The sequence below is a fragment of the Chinchilla lanigera genome, unplaced genomic scaffold, assembly GCF_000276665.1.
Source record: "Chinchilla lanigera isolate Chin_1 unplaced genomic scaffold, ChiLan1.0 scaffold00023, whole genome shotgun sequence".
In the NCBI taxonomy this organism is placed as follows: domain Eukaryota; kingdom Metazoa; phylum Chordata; class Mammalia; order Rodentia; family Chinchillidae; genus Chinchilla; species Chinchilla lanigera.
This window is the reverse complement of record NW_004955424.1, coordinates 2,682,173-2,700,247: the sequence shown is the minus strand read 5'-3', so window position 1 is coordinate 2,700,247 and position 18,075 is coordinate 2,682,173. Positions and strand designations below refer to the sequence as shown.

General features: G+C 41.7%; 1 protein-coding gene across 1 annotated transcript in view; it reads left to right on the top strand.

The window, feature by feature from the left end:
• Dnah6 (dynein, axonemal, heavy chain 6) overlaps positions 1–18,075 on the top strand; it is a 213,410-nt gene that overhangs the window by 88,495 nt on the left and 106,840 nt on the right. Inside the window, exons 27-33 of the mRNA XM_005385447.2 lie at positions 496–621; positions 706–861; positions 1,522–1,683; positions 9,721–9,858; positions 12,379–12,546; positions 16,129–16,277; positions 17,617–17,724. Of these exons, the coding sequence (XP_005385504.1) occupies positions 496–621; positions 706–861; positions 1,522–1,683; positions 9,721–9,858; positions 12,379–12,546; positions 16,129–16,277; positions 17,617–17,724 (1,007 nt within the window). The remainder of the gene's footprint in view (positions 1–495; positions 622–705; positions 862–1,521; positions 1,684–9,720; positions 9,859–12,378; positions 12,547–16,128; positions 16,278–17,616; positions 17,725–18,075) is intronic.

The window sequence follows — 18,075 nt, the reverse complement described above, 5'->3', positions numbered from 1 at the left end:
ATGCCATCATTCTTGCTGCTTTCTGAAGCAGTTCTGGAAGGCCTCCTTCATGAGTGTCTTTACCAGATGTAATGAAAACTATGGTGACTGCTCCTGCTGAGTGCCATCCAACAGAAAGGCAGGCTCGTGCAAATATCGTGGTGCATTCCTCTCCCACCTTGTTTACCAGGTGTGGCTCTGTATGACTTCTGGCTCTTCCGCAAAAGTCAAAAGGATTGTGAACAGTAAATACCTTGAATAGATCTAAGACACTGAGGCACTAAACAGTCCTAAAGACACTCATGAGAAACAACTTCCAGAACTGTTTCAGAAAGTGACAAGAAGGATTGGATAAGTGTGTTCAAAGAGACAGGGGGTATTTTGAGGGAGATTAATGGCAATATGCCTCTTAGAGTAATGATTTTTACAATTTAAACATTTACTGTATTTTCAATCGTGCCCTCTATATGCAAGCAGATGTTGGAAAATTGACTATGATAATTTTTTTCTTTGCAGAGATTAAATGCCCTGGCTGCATTAGTTAGAGGAAACCTTCCTAAATTACACAGGAACATCATAACTGCATTGATTACTATTGATGTGCATGCGAGAGATATAGTCACTGAGCTTGTTCAAGACAAGGTGAAGATTTCATTTAAGTAAAGCGTGTGTTCCTTTCTGGCATCAGTGTATCTAATATGTATATTGTTTATATCACTTACATAGGTAGACACAGTTGACTCCTTTGAGTGGCAGAGACAACTGCGCTATTATTGGCTTATAGACCTGGATAACTGTGTGGCTAGAATGGCGCTCTCTCAGTACACATATGGTTACGAATATTTGGGAGCATGCCCAAGACTGGTTATTACTCCTCTAACGGTAAGTTACTGATCACTAACTGATTAGGTTAGTGTCATGAAAAACTTCATCTAACATTTACTTTTAAAAAGATTTGCTAAAACAAAGATTACTTTATTTAGCTGTGTGCATGGATCTTTGAGGATCTGTCAACTGCTGTAAAACCTTCCTTAAAAAATAGTGGTTCTTCTCCTATAGGAGGGAAAAGGACTTATGAATTTTTCACTTGAGTCACTGTTATGGCTTGTGTTTAGACAGGCCTCCAAAGCCTCATGTGGTCATAGGTGGGACTTTTTCAGAGGTGGCTGGATGTGGAGTGTAATGCTGAAATGGATTCATGGTGCAATGCTAGGTTCGAGGGCACTAGGATCAAGGGTGTGAATGTTACCCAGCCGGAGTACCCTGGATAAGATAAAAGGGGCAGAAGGACTCTGTTAAAGTCCCTTGTTTGCTCTTGTTGTCTTCTGCTTGCCATGAACTGGTTCTCCTCTGCAATGCCCCTCTGCCATGCCACCCTGCCTTGGAACCAAACAATTACGAACTGAAACCTCTACAAACTGTGAGCTAAATAAACCTTTTCCCTTTAAACTTTGGGTGTCAGGTATTTTGTCTCAGCAGTGAGAGAAAAGTAATTAAGACAGTCACTTTTCTTTAATGGTGAAAATTCATTGATTTCTTCAGGACCGCTGCTATCTTTGCCTCATGGGAGCTTTGCAGCTTGACCTGGGGGGTGCACCAGCTGGTCCTGCTGGCACCGGGAAAACAGAGACCACCAAAGACCTGGCAAAAGCTCTTGCCATCCAGTGTGTAGTCTTTAACTGTTCCGATGGTTTGGACTACAAGGTAAAGTTCCTGCATCTGAATGGTAACGTTAAATGTTTCATGCGACTTTCTCTGCAAAGTGACACACCAAAACAAGACAAGAAGAGCGGGTGATGAACAAGGGGAAAGAAGAGGGGCAAGGAATGGTTAAAGTGAAATAAACAGAGCAAGAGAAAGAGTCAACACATAGTGGAGTGTGTAGTCCAGCCAAGAATCAAGGCCAGGAAGGATTTGTGAAATGATGGAATAACTTAGAAATCTATGCATGTCAGTAAATGGAAAAGGACTAACACGAGACACTAGATACAATAGCAGAGAAGTGTGGGAACAAAGAGTAAATTTATAAAATGAGAAAATGAGAAATGCAGAGGCTTGTGTGCCTAGTATGAAATATGTAGGATTCTGCAAGGATTTTTTTTTTGGTAATGTGGTTCTCAAGCTTTTTGGTCATGGAACACCTTTATGTTCTTAACAATTATTGAAATAGGTTACCTCTGTTGATATTGACCAGTTTGAGATTTTTCTGCTTGTGTCTGTCATATTTATTTATTTTAAAACAATAATAATCACAAACCAAAAAATTTAGTAATATTGTTTTTATACTTTTAAAAATCTCTGATATTTGGTATAATAAAATATAGTCAGATTCTCATATCTGTTTCCACATTCAGTCTGTCACAGTGTGTCATTTTAATTGAAGTATTTGAGGAACTAGCCTCACATAGATGTGAACTCTAAAAAAAGAAGAATATTTTAATAACTTTTTCAGGTAATTGTATAAAAAGGTAGATAATAAATTAGTACTATGAGAGGTCAGCTATGAGAGCTTCTCCAAAGAGGGTAAGCAAAGTTTTGAACCTCTGGGAAGTTGAGTCCATGTCAGTTGACTTTTGAACCTGAACTGGATGATATTCCCCACTGTTTGTTTTTTTTTTTCACAAGCAGAAGAGGTGTATTTCAGCAGTTCAACAGGCTATGGGGTCAAAGAGTTCCATCACTGTGGGAGCATAGTTGATGGCCAGGCCCAGAGGCGAGTTTTGGCTCGTATCTCTGGGAGGAGAGTTTTTAGAATTTCAGGATTGTGGCTATCTGTGTCAGACTGATGCAGCCATCCTCCTTTCTCTTGGGGACCAGTCAAAGTTATGACCAGCTTTCAAGGTGGAGGGTTAAATGAGAGGGAGGCTGACTGGCTTGGTGATGGTCACTTTTAACTTGGAGAGGAGGCCTCTTCCCAGAAGTGGTATGGGGACCGGCTTCATTCATGTTTGGCAAGATGTCCCACCAGGCTGCAAGTTTGTGCCTGGCAGAAGAAGTGAGAGGCAAGAGTCCCAGTTGCCCTGGTGATGGTAACCTTTTCTGACAGAGGGGACTTTTGAGTAACGACACAGTTCTGTTTCACTGTCTACCAGGAAAGTCATAGGTTGGTCCCCAGAACAGATGTGGATTATGGGCTCCTGATAACCCAGCTGAAGATGGGAGCCCAGTCTGAGCCCATTAGACTAAGGAAGGGTTGTTTTCTGTTCTAGGTTGAAGTTTATGAGAGTTCTTATCTTTCAGACTGAATGGGCTTTTATTTTTCTAGTGTCCATAGCTCTTATAATTTGCATATTGGTCTTTGGCCAGAGGGTGTGGTTGTCTATAAGACTGGATTTTCTTGTGAATAGCAGGTGCTTTTTGTGCAATGAAGGCTGTGTCTACCATTTGTAGATTTTCTGGGGCCTCAGGATCAATGAGTACAGACCCTATGGACTTCACAGAGTCTCTCATAAAAGTCTGAAGGGCTTTTATTAGGCTTCTTGGGAACAGTAGTAACATTTAGCACATTGATGGGTTTTCACCCCTTCCTTGGTGTCTTTGAGAAGCACGCAACTGGGTTGCTTTGCTTGTTTTTGCTGGATTTTGTATTCCTTGATGGGGCAACCTATGGGAAAGGCCATGGCAACCTCTTAGCCTGGGCTGACAGTTCATGGAGGGACCTCTCTCATTCATAAGTTTTTTTCTGGGTCAAAATGTAGCAGCATTTCCGCATTGAACAGAGTCAAAAAGAATTGACAGTCATCTATGGTGGGCATTAGATGGCCCCATCTGATGAGGATAGGCTTGTAAGGGTAGCTGTGAAGCAGAAGGCCCTGGTGGGGCGGGGGTGGCCCTGTGTCTGAACACAGGCCATGACTGGTTGAACTGGAACTGATTCAGCCGGCTGGAAGCAGACAAGTCAGGAGCAGGAGCGAAACTGTAGGTGCTGGCAGCAACTGCGACGACTGACAAAGAGTGACTCATCTGCCAAGGCAGAATTCTCAGGAAGGATGGATCTTTTTCTCCTTCAGACACAAGGAATAGTAATTTCATTTGAACTCCATAATCATCAGAAAAGCCCTAAACCATGGGTTTAGATTGAGTGGAACTCAATGCTGACTCCCTGTCTATGGTGTGCCCTTAAATAATGGCACAACAGACAAAGAGTGGGTGCCCCTCAGAGGGAGAGACCGTTTAGATGCCTGCCTGACTGCTCGCCTCTCAGCAACACTGGGACTATCCAGACTATGGAGAGGCATTGGTAGGTTCTCCATTTTGTCCTTTTCTAGATGCTTTCACAGAACCACAGGATGGGTCCCAATCAAGCACCGTAGTTTAGAAAGGAATCCCTCCTCCTCACTGTGGAGTGCAGACAGAACTGTCTGTTGCTTTTGCTGTCTATTACATCCACACAGTCATTCAACAGGCACTCGGAGGGGAAAACATTCCCTCCCCCAAACGACAGGGAGGCCTAACTAATGAGGGGTGATCAGCCTTTCCTTCTGCTCAAACTGAGCAGGCAAAGACTGAAACTGGTGCCCCTGGGGGGTCTTACCAGAATCAGGCAGGCAGGCAGGTGGGCAGACTGTATCCTCCTCCCTTTTAGGTCCAATGTGAGCCACTCTAATGGTGAGCTAGTAGTCCTCCAGAACCTACAAGGGGATCTGAGAAACCTCAAATGTCCTGTCAGGACCTGAAGAGGTCCTTGTCCATCCATGAGGGCCACAGCCAGTGACCAAAGAGGTCAAGATGATCAGTTTTCTTGGCCAGTGCACCAGATGCAGCAGCAGACAGAAACACCAAAACATCACCCAGGATTTGGAGGCAGGTTTTTTTACACTGATGGGCACTGACCTCAAAAAATGTCAGACCCTGATCTCTGGTAGTTTAGGGATTATGTGGAGTTTGTAAGCAGAAAGTACAGAAGCTGAGTATTTGGTAGTTGTCGATTGGTTCTTACAGTATGTATCATAGTGACCAGCTATGCATCACAGTGACCAGCCATTTCTGGGAAACAGAAGTAACAGGAAGTGTATGTAACAGGAACTGAAGTAAACTGGAGGTTACCTGGGAAACTAACAGAAGTTGAAGAATACAGGCTAGATGAGGACATTTTCTGCTACACTCTGACTGATCAGACCCCCTCAAAAGAAACTTTTGGACTTGCAGGTGTCCTTGTTCATTTTCAGTTTTTCCGGTGGTTGCTGTTAAAACTAAAAAATATATGTATATATACTCACACACTTTGGACACTGTCAACTCATTAAAGTTTTTATTAGACACAACCTTCAAACTTTCTATTCTAGTTTCAGTTTTACTATGTCAAGATTTGTTAATTTTACACATTATTCCATAATTATAATTATGTCCTCTTTGCTGTGGCTTGGAACCGAGTATAAAAATGTAAACCCTTTACACAATACTTACAGTAGAGAGATTGCTCGTAGCAGCTTAATGGAATATCATCCCCATTGAAAAGAATCACTACATCATGAACATCCCACTATTCAAAGCAAAGCATTCCCAGATCAGGGTTAATGGGTTGTTTTAAAATTTCTTTTTTATCTTTTTCTCCTTCAAGAAAAATACTTTTGTAACTTTAATATGCATATAACATCTTTTATTAAAATATATATTCTGATCTGTAGACCTCAGATGGGGCCTAAAAATGCTAGATTCTCACATATTCTAACAAGGTAATCGTGAATTTATGATGAAATAACATGATGTCTGAAGTTTCCTTTAAAATATTCCAACAGTAATCCCAGCACTTGGGAGACTGAAGCAAGAGGATCGCTGTGAGTTCAAGGTCAGCCTAGGCTACATAGCAAGTAAAAAGCTAGCCTGAACTACACAGTGAGCTCCTGTTCAAAAAATTAAAAATACTGCAACAACAAGAAGATGTTGGAGAGCATTTTAAAAACAGCAGAATGTTGGTCATTGTTCAGCTGAATAACATATATCTTCTTTCACCTCTTAGAAATTTTCCAAAACAGAGAAGTTTTTAAAAGTAGAAAACATCATAAAATAAGATGGTAGAAATAATTCAAAAAATCATTTCTGATGATCAGTCGCTAAACAATTACTCTCTGAAACACAACCACCATCATCAACAACAAAATAGTCCCTGATTGCTATTGTTATTGGTTATCAGACTCTCTGCCTTTCCAGTTAAGCACAAACACCTTCAGAGACCAGCAGCATGAGAAGAGGCCACTTTATGTCCATTATGTAGCAAGACAGAAGCCATGTCATAATTAGGTCTGAGAATGGACACAAATAAGAACTTCATCCAGGGGCTGGGGATTTAGCTCAGCAGCAAAAGCACCTGCCTGGCATACGCAAGGTCGTGAGTTCAGTTCCCGGTACCGGAGAAAAACCAAAAACCAAAACCAAAAAAAAAAAAAAAAAAGAACTTCATCCAAACCATATAAATGACTGAACACCCCCTCTCTCCTCTAACCCAAGGAACTGCTGCTTCTCTGAGATAGTTCCAGGCAGGCTGTCCTGCAGCTTCCCAGATAAATATTACTGTGATATGTATCATAGAATTTCCTCTGCTTTCTTTTTTTTTTTTTTTGGTTTTTTTCTGGTACCAGGAATTGAACTCATGACCTTGTACTTGCCAGGCAGGTGCTGTGCTGCTGAGCTAAATCCTCAGCCCACCCCCCCTTTTTTTTTTTGGTTTTCCTCTGCTTTCTACCACACCTAATTCAGAGTATTGTGGGCTTATCTGTGTCCTCCAAAAAGATATTCAAGTCCTAACACCTAATATTTATGAATGTTGCCTGATTTGGGAGTAGAATCTTTACAGATGGGATCTAGTTAAAATGAGAGCATTCTAGAATGGGATTGATGGGTGTCATTATAAGAAGACCAAAGTATGGATGGAGAAACACAAGAAGAAGGCTATATGAAGACAGCCAAGAGGCAGAAAATAGAGTAACACGGTGCCAGCCAAGGAATGCCAAGGATTGGCTGCAAGTACTGGAATCTAGAGGCAGGAAGAATCCCCACCCCCGTGAGCTTTGGAGAGGGCATAGCATCGCCAGCACCCTGATTGTAGACTTTTAGTCTCCAGAACTGAAGGAGAATAAATTTCTGTAGGTTTAAACCACCAATTTGTTACAGAAGTCCTGGAAAACTAACACACAGTGCAATACTCTTTTTTTGTTGAACGTTCTCCAAAATGTCCTAATACAAGCCCAATTCTTACAATAAAGCCTTATAACATTCTTTCACTGAGGCAACCTATGGCTTCTCCATGGCTCCTAGGGCTCCACATAGCAGGTGATTTTCCTTGTAAGAACAAGTAATAAACCCAATTGTGTTTAACTATACCTGTATTCCTGGCTATCTTTAGCTTGTACACACTGACCTCTCCTTCATGTTTTTGGAAAGTGCAATATTAGAAACACTTGACTTGTAAAAGTATTTCTTATCCAGTCAGTCATTGAAAGCATTCCTTTGTTCAGGATCAATATTTGGAATTGCTCCTTCGTTTGGCGGACTGGAGGTTTGTGTACCCTAGGAAACGTACCATATTACAGTTTGGTTTGGATGACAGCAGGGCTGTTATTAGCTTGTACTAGCATCCTTTTCTGCGTGTGACACAACTTTGTGAACACAGCCATGTGTGAGCTGAATTCCAGACCTCCTTTTCTCCTCAGCTAGGCACAAACTGCACAACCAGGAGTGGCAGAAAGAGATTTATTTGTGAGGGGCAGATGGAAACAAGGACCCAGAATGACCACAGGCATAGTCTTGAGGAGATAAATTTTAATAAAGAACCTATATTAAAAATTAAGATCTGGAATTTTCTTTTTTACTAATTTTAAAGTTGCCCATCCACAGGTATTTCTTAGGAAGTCTTCATTTACCAGGGGGGTGCATGCCCAAGAATACATACCATTCCATAAATATGGAAGGGTTCCTTCCCCAGCACTGTGGTCAGGAATGCCAGTATAGTCATACCTATTCTAAGGTTCAGTACATCCACTTGACTTTTGTTTTCTTGGCTATAGTATTATTCGTTTCCAAGAACTGTTCCCTATCTTTGGCAGATTCCTTTTTTTACAGTATCTTATTTTATTATAGGAATGCAATTTCCTTTCAAATCTCTGAGTTGATTTGAATTTTTTAAAATGCCCTCATTTCCTAAATGATCTCTTATTTTCTCCACGATTGCCTATTTGGTTTGTTCTCATTCTTTCTTTTTCTTGATGTTTACTTTTCCCAAGCATCTGTTGACCTTTACTTCTTGGTTCACACATCTGTACAGAGGACTAAGTTGATGAGTACAGACATATTCAACAAATGTCCCTCCCTAAGCAAAAGAACAACTGTGAGCTCTGTAGCGTAAGGTAGAATGTGTAGACACAGGCTTCCACAGAGTGTGCGTGAACATGGAACAACCAGGAAGCCTCTACTGAATGTCAAGCAAGGATTTCCTTCCAAATTTGTGCATTTCCATGGCTTTCACCCCTGGATAGAGCTCTCTTTTTATGATTTTTTTCAATCTCAGTGACTGAAATGGAGATCTAGAATTGTCTTTCTTTCCTGGTGTCTGCCATCCTTATCTCCCAAGCTTATGTCGTTTCCTACTGTCTCTTGCACCTGTCCAAAGCAGTCTTCCCCTTTCTTCCAATAAGGTCCTTGGTTTTCAACCTGGTAGGACAAAGTCAGTGCTGAAATCTCAAGAGTCTTGTTTACTTGGGTAGTGAAAGGACAGGGAGAAAATGTTCTCACAAGCATAGTCTTTCCAAGTGCTAAGCTTCCCAAGGGTTACCTAAGAACCGAGGTCTGCCTTCCTTGCATGCATTGATGTTGGGTTTGGATCCCCTTCAGGCCCAAATGAAAGGCATTACTGCCTTCCCTCTGCTGTGGGGCTGCAGTTTGCCCTTCCCAACTCGTTTCTATGTACTTCCCATCTTCCAGCATCTTTTTCAAAACTCTACCTGCTGATGGTTTCCCTTTCCATTATGTTTTTATCAAACAGGCACAGATGTAAGTGCAGACATGGAAATGGAGACACACACACACACACACACACAGCTCTCTGTCTTTCTGTGATTTGTGGGAACTGGAAGAAGGAACAGTAGTAGTATATGGTCAGTTGATCTCCTTGAGAAAAAAATTAGTTCTGTTTTGAAAGAGAGGTATAGAGTATAATGCCAGATTTACATAAATGCTCAACCAAAAACTGAATTCTTTAAAAATATTGTATGCATTGTATGGCCATAAGCACATATTCATTTCTCTCTACCATTAGGATTCCACTGTAGAACAAATTAAGAATTTTTGACCACCTTAACATGTGCAGAAAGGCCTTCTGCTCAGAAGTTCTATATGCTGTCTACCATGTAGAGCACCTTCTAAAGACAATGAAGCTTTTAGTGAAATTCTCTAGATTTCCAAAACCTCCTTAAGTTTGTCTTTTGCATGTTAGAGCCTTTGAGAATTTGTCAAGTGTTTGCAGAGGTCAGTGAAAGTTATGAAGACATTTGGTTAGAGTATCACTTTACTTAAGGATAAAATTACATTCAAATCATATTTAAAGAGAAGCAAAAATATTTCCTTTTGCAAAAGGGGCTCATTTCTGATACACACTCACAGTAAGTACATTAGTAATAATAGTCACATAATACTATTGCTCATTTGCAGATACTACCCCTTTTCTCTTTAATATTTCAGCTTCCAGCTTGACTTTTGAAGATATCAAAATATGCAATGCAAGGCTGAATGGCTTCATTCTGATTTCAGATGATGGGGCGCTTCTTCAGTGGCTTGGCGCAGTCAGGGGCCTGGTGCTGCTTTGATGAATTTAATCGGATTGACATTGAAGTGCTGTCAGTCATTGCACAGCAGCTCATCACCATTAGGAATGCCAAAGCTGCAAAGGTAAGGCGCCGGCAGCTACCCAGGCAGCTTTCTTCCAGTGTGTGCTTCAACCACGTTACACTTAGGAAGACAATGCTAACTTTAACCCATCTAGCGCATGTTTTCAGTGTAACCTATCAATGCTACAGCAATAGGACTTAAGTGGGTGAACTAATTCCTCATCAAAGCAACACAGAGAAACAGTGTGCTGGGATCTGGGACTGCAGACTCTGTGAGATTCAGTGTCAGGCAGCGTGAAACTCTGCTTTTCTTCTCGCTTCCAACACACAAACACAAACACACACACCCCTTTTCTTCTATGTTCCACTTCCTGTTTTCCTTCGCACTTACTCACTTTTCTACTGTGTTTCTCTAAGGCTGCCTCTCCTGGCTTCCATCACCTTTCTTATGGCCTCTGGGAACTCAAGAGCACCTTATCTATCCAGAACTTCCTGAATGGAAAATCCGAGGAACATAGGGTCAGACAAAGGTAGTGAAGTGGTTCTGTTATTTAACATTTGTGTCATGAGCTTGGTGCTGGAGAACAGTTTATATTGGTATGGTTATGACAGTGAAGGGTGGGACCAAGACCCCAAGTACTCTATGCTGAACTTCTGAGATTTGGCCATCAAAGGGCAGCACTGAAGTTCAGCCTCTACAAGTAAGAGCAGCCTCAGCCCCCAGCCCCTCAAAGGTCCCTCACTCATCCCTTGGCTGATTCACTCTGGTTCATTACGAGGCCTTGCACTGAGCGGCAGCTTGGGAACAGGAGCTAATCCCATTGAAAGGTGCCCTGATGAAGAATTTTGAAGCATTTTGATTGCCTCTTATGCAAAGAAAAAAAGTATAAAACAAATAAAAAGAAATTAGACTGTGGCAAGCTTCTAAGTGGTAGTTTCTTTACAATTATTTCATCTTTACATCAAACCTTTGTGAGGTCTATGGCACTTTCACAGGATTATAGGTAAAAACGATTCAAAGAAGTTAAATATTTCAATTGACATCATAAAACCAAGATTCTCACCTAAATCCATGTGCCCCTGAAGTCTATCTCCTTCAGCAGCATTGCTCCTGCTTCTGCTATGTTCTGGGAAGGTCTGCGTGAAAGGCAAGGACCTCCACATGTAACCTGTAAATCATTGTCCTCTTGCTGAGCAATTAGCTGGGAACAAAGTAGAGAGAGAGGGGGACAGAAGCAAAGGGAACAGAGGCAGGGCTGAAGCATTGCCAACTGGAGGGCAGCCATGTGAGGTGGAAGGAAAGTGGGAGAACTATGAGATTAGCTAACCCTGTCCTCAAGTTGCCAAGGGTCAGATGAGCTAGGTGGAGTGGGGTATTATCCCCTGGGATAAATGAAGCACCAGCCTCCTCCAGGCTGTAACACACGGCCCCAGCTTCACCCTGGTTTTCCACAGTATTCCTCATGTCTATCATGGCACCGCCATCCCATGGCCCAAGTGGAAACCTTGAATTCACCCCTGATGTGTCCTGTTGCTATCAACCAGAATCTAAGCCATCCCCAGATTGGATCTGCTGGGTTCTCCTCACCCCACCTTAACACCTCTCACATTCTGGCCTGCATCATCTTCCCAGTGACCATTCCTAACCAGTCTCCCTGTCCATAGTTTGCCCGACTTCTCCACTACCATCTCTGATCCTGTCACTTCTCTTAAAAGTCTCTTCTTCCTTGCCAAGCATGGGACAAATGCTAAATTCCTTAGCTTAGCTTCCAAGGCTCTTGGGGCTCAGGCCCATGGCCTAGGTAAACTTTTCCTCTAGAATTGCATTACCCTTTACGAAGTAAATTGCTGGCCATTCCCTGAACATGCAGTGCTCTTTCTTGTACCTGCTTCTTTTGCCTGGGAAGGCTGCCCTGCTTATCTAGCTGAAAAGCCCCTCTTCCTTCTTCAGGTCTCAAGCACACTGACTGCACACACATCCACTGTAGCATCTGTTGCTCTGAAAGGCCGCCATTTACAGACCCGACTGCACATAGCAAGCCTGAGAGCCTCCCAAGGGCTCAAGAGTGAGACTCCTTCAGTTCTGCACCTCTAGGGCTAACCCAGGGCCTCGCTTACATCAGGGACTCAACAAGTGTTTGCTGTTGAATAAAGGGAAAGGGTGGCACCAAATGTGATGAGAATGAGGCCTCAATCATCCAAAGATGAAAAATGCATTGGAATTTCTTGAGGAACAGCAGGAAGTGGGAATGGAGGAGGTTTTGTGGCCATTAGTCTAAATTGAATTGAGTCCCAGCAAAAAAATACTGAGACTAGAAGATTTCAGGGCTGTCCAGGAAAGACAACAAAGGTAGGGGCAAGGCAGGGACAGGAAGGCAGAGAGCAATAAACATGGAGCACAGAAGGGATGAGAGGTATCCAGAACAGAATCAGAGAGAAATGCTTCCTGTTGTTCCTCAGCAGGACTCAGTAGTCTTTGTTTGACTACTCCTTTATGAGAGTCTTGAATTCAAGTAGTAATTATGTGAAAGAATTTACAAACATCCAGAGACATATTAATTTGTACTTTCTCTTTAAACAGCTCTCTAGATTCATGTTTGAGGGGCGGGAAATAAAACTGGTTATGACTTGTGCAGCCTTCATCACAATGAATCCTGGATATGCAGGCAGAACCGAATTGCCAGATAATTTGAAAGCTCTGTTTAGACCTTTTGCAATGATGGTTCCCAATTATGCTTTGATTGCAGAGGTAAGCTTCATATTATTAAAAGCAAATTTTGAAGCACAGTTTCTTTTATTTGCCATTCTACTCTGTCAAAGTAGAAAATTTCCTTTAAGATTGCACCCTATAAAAAAAACATATTATTGGACTTTTTTTACTTCTTTTTTTATTTTTATTGCTATGTACTCACAGTACATAATGATTTCATTCATCATAGGGAATAGGTACATGTGCATAACACATCTTAATTCTTTTTTCATCCCCTTCTTCCTTTCTCTCCTCTCTCCCTCTATATCTTGATCCTTTTCCCTTTTGCAAAAAAAGAGAAAGCTATCTCCTCGTTTCTATTACCTCTTTTATTCTGCTCTTTAGTTATAATTTGGGATTCTCTTATAAGAGAGACCATGCAGTAGTTAAGCTTTTGTATCTGATTTATTTCACTTAACATTATGGTCTCAAGGTGCATCCATTTTCCTACATATGATTCAAGTTTATCCCTCTTTTTTGTTAGAGCAGTACTCCACTGTGTGCAAGTATCACATTTTCTTTATCCATTCATCTATTGATGAACATACTGACTGCTTTCAAGATTTAGCTCTTATGAACTCTGCTGCTGTAAACATGGCTATGCATGTATCCCTGTAATTTAATGTATTTAACTCTTTCTGGAAGATACCTAGAAGAGGAATAACGGAATGAAAGGAATTTCTATTTTTATTTTGTGAGCAATCTCCGTACCGATTTCCATAGTGGTCATACTGGATTAGTTTCCCAGCAAGAGTAGAGCAGGGTTCTTCTGTCCCCACAGCCTTGCCAGCATTTGTTATTAGACTTCTTGATAATAGCCATTCTTTCTTTTTTTTTTTTTAACAGTATGTAAACTTTATTTTTTTCTTCGTCAAGCCTTCAGAAAATCAGGGGCCACTTCAGCAGCCAATCTGGTCAGAGCCTCTGAAGGCAAAGACTGAGTGGCCCACAGTGTAAAAGACCACGTGTGGCACTGCGTACTCATCTGATAGTGAAGTGTCCCCTTCAGCGGCTTCCAGTAAGGCCTAGAGTTTAAGGTTAACATGACAAAGTGCCACCTTTGTTTCAGATTAGTGATGGACTAAATATTAAAGCAGTGGCGGAAGCCACAGGTGTACTGCTACAGGATCAGGAGGAAGCTTTCAATCTAACAATTTTTAAATTTAAAAAGTAAAGGAAAAATTGACCTAAACAAATGATTACATGTTCATTCCTTGGGCACTTAACAGCAAGTCCCGCATGTCGAATGTGTCTTTGTAGTCCAAATGCTGGCTGTTTGTACTGTACTCGTGATTGGCATCAGGTCCGTTGGTCTCCACTGGCTTCTTGTCCAGTTTCACGAGGGTGCTGAGCTGTCCGTAGCCCACCTGACCTTTTGGAACTTTGGCTCATTTTGGAGTGATGGTTGTGAGAGGCATCACTGATATGCAGCTTCTTCCTTGAAGAACTGGAACTAGAGGAAATGCCATCACTGCTCAGGCCATCCGGACTCCTCAAAACAGTGGGCGGTATTCCATCAGCACCGTGTTTACTGCCGCAGCTGCCACCACCATTGTGCAGGTGGGGATGCTTGTAAGAGCCATTCTTTCTAAAGTAAGGTGGGATCTCAGTTTTTTTCATTGGCATTTCTCTAATGGCCAGAAATGTTAAACATTTTTTCATAAATTTATTGGTCATTTGTGCATCTTCTTCTGAGAAATGTCTATACATTTCAGTTGCCCATATTTGAGTGGGGCTTTTATCTGGGGAGATGTCATACTGAATTTTTTAGTCGGCATATTATAGATACTTCTGTCTGGGGTATAGTTGGCGGTTTTTTTCCTATTCTGTAGATTGTCTCTTCACTCTGTTCATTGGCTCCTTCGTGGGGCAGAAGATTTTAATTAGATTTAATCCCATTGGTGGAGCCATGATTTTGTTTCTTATGCCATTAGGGTTCAGAAAGTCCGTGCCTATGCCAGTGTCTTCAAGAGTTCTTTTTTCTTAGTACATATTTGCAGTACAAGAATTTTGCTTTCATCTTGAGGAGTAAGTGTATGTTCAGACCACACCTTGTTCTTTTTTTTATCCCCTTCCCACCTATCTCCCTCTGTCCGTCTCTAAATCCCTTTCCCCTTTTGTTGTCGTTATTCTTAGCGCATGTTTATGACGTATAATGTTTGTGACGTATAATGTTTGCGCCTATGTGGGTATTGCGTGGTGTACTGTTTCTCCCCTTCCCTCTCCCTCAGTCTCCTGAACTCCTTCCCATTTGCAGCAGATCCATCCCCTTGTTTCCTTCCACCCACCCTTTATTTTGCTCTTTGTTTGGACTCTGCCTTACTCAAATAAGAGATAGTGTATCTGTGTGTGTGTGTGTGTGTGTGTGTGTGTGTGTGTGTGTGTCTGGCTTATTTCACTCAGCATTATATTTTGCAGGTGCATCCATGAAGTATAGACACAGTTGCTGTTGTATAGCATGTTTCATTTTGCAAGTCTGGTTTTATTTTTTTACTGCTATTACCATAATGCTCAGGATGGTATCTAGAAAATAGTAGACCTCTAAAATTGGAATGAATCAGTGAGTTTAATTGATCATTGGGGTTTGTCAGTTCATCTCTAAGAATTAAAATGTCAGGGTTAGTTCTAAAAATACTGTATTATTTTCACTTATCTTTCACATAATTTTATTAGAGTCCAGGGGTGTTATCTGAAACTGTACTACTCACTGTGATGGAGGGAGGGACTGGTTTGTAAGTCTGTAACAGCTTAGTAAGAAAACAAGAATCATTACTATATTATTTATGATTGTGCTTGTTCTTTTTATCAAGAACATCTATCAAGACATCTTTCTATATATGACCTAGCTTTTGAACCTTTTATACTAAGAATCAATGTTTATAAATTTTACGTGGTTTTTTTTTTGTCTTTTTGAGACAGGGTCTCGCTATGCAATTCAGGCTGACCTTGACTCACTTTGTAGCCCAAGCTGGTCTCAAACTCGCAGTGATCCTCCTGCCTCAGCTTCCTGAGTGCTGGGATTACAGGCATGCGCTACCACACCTACCTTTACATGTATTTTTAAGCCAGTATTTACTGACATTTAATTCATATAAAGTACACAGATCTTAAGGGCACAGCTCAGTGAACTCTCACACGTTTTCCCCTGTCTGACCACCAGGGACTTCTAGGGAGCCTAAAGGAGGAAGCACGGGGCACTCACCACCATGGCAGTGCTCTTGTTGGACTGCAGAAGCCCAATTCTTGCTTTTGTATTCAGGAACTGCACCACCACCCAACCTCCATGTGAACATTTTCAAAATTAGGTTCTGCCACCCCTTGAACCTAATGTCACCAACATGACACCTTCATCTATAGAGAGAAAGCAGGATCACTGCCCAGGGATTTGCATACAGTATCCTACCTCTTACCCTCCTGTAGCACAGAAAGGTCCATTGCCTTCACACTTCGTATTCCTTTATTAAATGAGATAACAACATGGAAAGGCATAATGCCTAGAGTAGGTTTTGTGTACATGGGCATCAGGCTAATATGTTGACATCAATACAGTATAGAAACATTGCATTGTATTTTCTATTCTAGGTAATCCTCTATTCTGAAGGATTTGAATCCAGTAAAGTATTAGCTAGGAAAATGACTCAGATGTATAAGCTTTGCAGTGAACAGCTGTCTCAGCAGGATCACTATGACTTTGGCATGAGAGCTGTGAAGTCTGTGCTGGTCATGGCTGGGTAAGAAACCAAGGTGGTCAGGAGTGAAATTCCAAGCCACATAATCAAATGCATAAATGGGTAACTCACGGAAAGCTCTTAGAGCAACACTTGATCCATAGTAAGTGACTAACAAATGCCATCTGTTGCAGCTGTTAGCAATCTTCCTTTGACACTCCCTTGACTCAGTGACAGTCACTGTGAGTCCCAGCGTGGTTCCCCTTAGACTGAACCTGAACCCAACTAGCCTTCAAGCAACTTTCATTTCCCCGAACTCCTCACATCCACTGGGTTTTGGTGTACAGAAGCCTGTGCTACCGTCAGATGGAGGACTAGACTTTAAAGCACACAGTCTGATGTGCATCTACAGTAGGACAGTCATACATGTTGCCTTACAAAATGTCAAGGATGACAAGAGATTTCATCGTTCCATTTTCAGTTCAGGCTTAAGTCGTAGACTCCGTCTCTACCTTTACAATGCTTTTGGAGATTGAGCTGTTCTCTGGTTTCTGGCAAAGCAAGAACCGTTCATCTTGGGCCCCAGCTTATCTCTTTAGAACTACTTGAAACTACTATATCTGGAATCTAACTTGCCCAGAGTCTCCAAGGGTATCGATTCTCCTAGTCCTTCCTCTCAGGCTGTGACTCATTGACTCAAGCTTAGCACAGACAGGGCCCCTGGCTCCTCTGCTTTGCACAAATCCCTTTATGCTTTGTAGCCATTCTTTCCCTTAACCTCTCAGATTCAGTACATCTCCCCTCTACAGGATGGCCATCTACAGACTAGGAGCTAAGAGTTGGGATACCTTTGCACTCAGAGAACATAACTCCAGCCTAGCAGGCAAGCCTGGCAAGTGGGCAGCAGTCTATTCAGTGTGATGAGGGCAACAAAAAGGCTGTATCCAAGGCTCACTGGAGAGGTGGATGGAGAGAAGAGGGGCTTTGTAGACAGGAGAGTAACTGATCTGGGTGTTGAAGGGTAATTAAGAGTGAGCAAAAGAGCAAGGTAGAACATTCTATGCCGAGAAAAGAAAAAGAAGTGACGGGATGTGTCACCATAATGCATTCAGAGGACTGTAAACTCAGGATGAATAAAGGCTGGGCTGAGAGAGCAAGGCATCTGAGAAGGTGTCCTATCACTCTCCTCAAGACTGTTGCCAGGGCAGGGCTTGTCCCTGGGTTGTGATAGAGGTGGGTGCTGAGCTCTTAAGGGAAAATGATCCTCTCCCTGTGGCTGGAATCTTGGGATGAGGGAAGGGGGATCTACAGTTTCCTACAAGTAGAATCCCTGATCTGCAGTTTTGGAAATCACATTCAACCTTTCATCCTTGTGACATCTTCAATATTCCCTTGAATTTAGATCTTTGAAAAGAGAGAACCCAGACCTAAATGAAGATGTGGTATTGATAAGAGCTTTACGAGACTCCAATTTGCCCAAATTTCTAACAGATGATGCTCTTCTCTTCAGGTAAGTTTCATATGTTACAGAATAAAGCATGGCTCCCATGTAGATGAAAAGAGTAGTCTCTAATTATTGCCATCTCTACAGGCTAACATCATTTTTTTGGAAATATTTATAATTTAAGACACATTGATTGAAAATAAAGACTCCAAACTTTCAGCATTCCTCTGTCACTTTCCTTTTTCAAAATATGGATGAATCACCAGGTTGTGTGTTCTACAAATTAACGTTTGGTTACAGGTTCCTATTCTAAGAGAAATTTCTAGCCTGGAAATAGAGTTGGTGCTTATAAATGTGTGATCACTTTAATCCATTTCTTCTTTCATTACTTTATATTTTTCAAAGTACATGTGTACA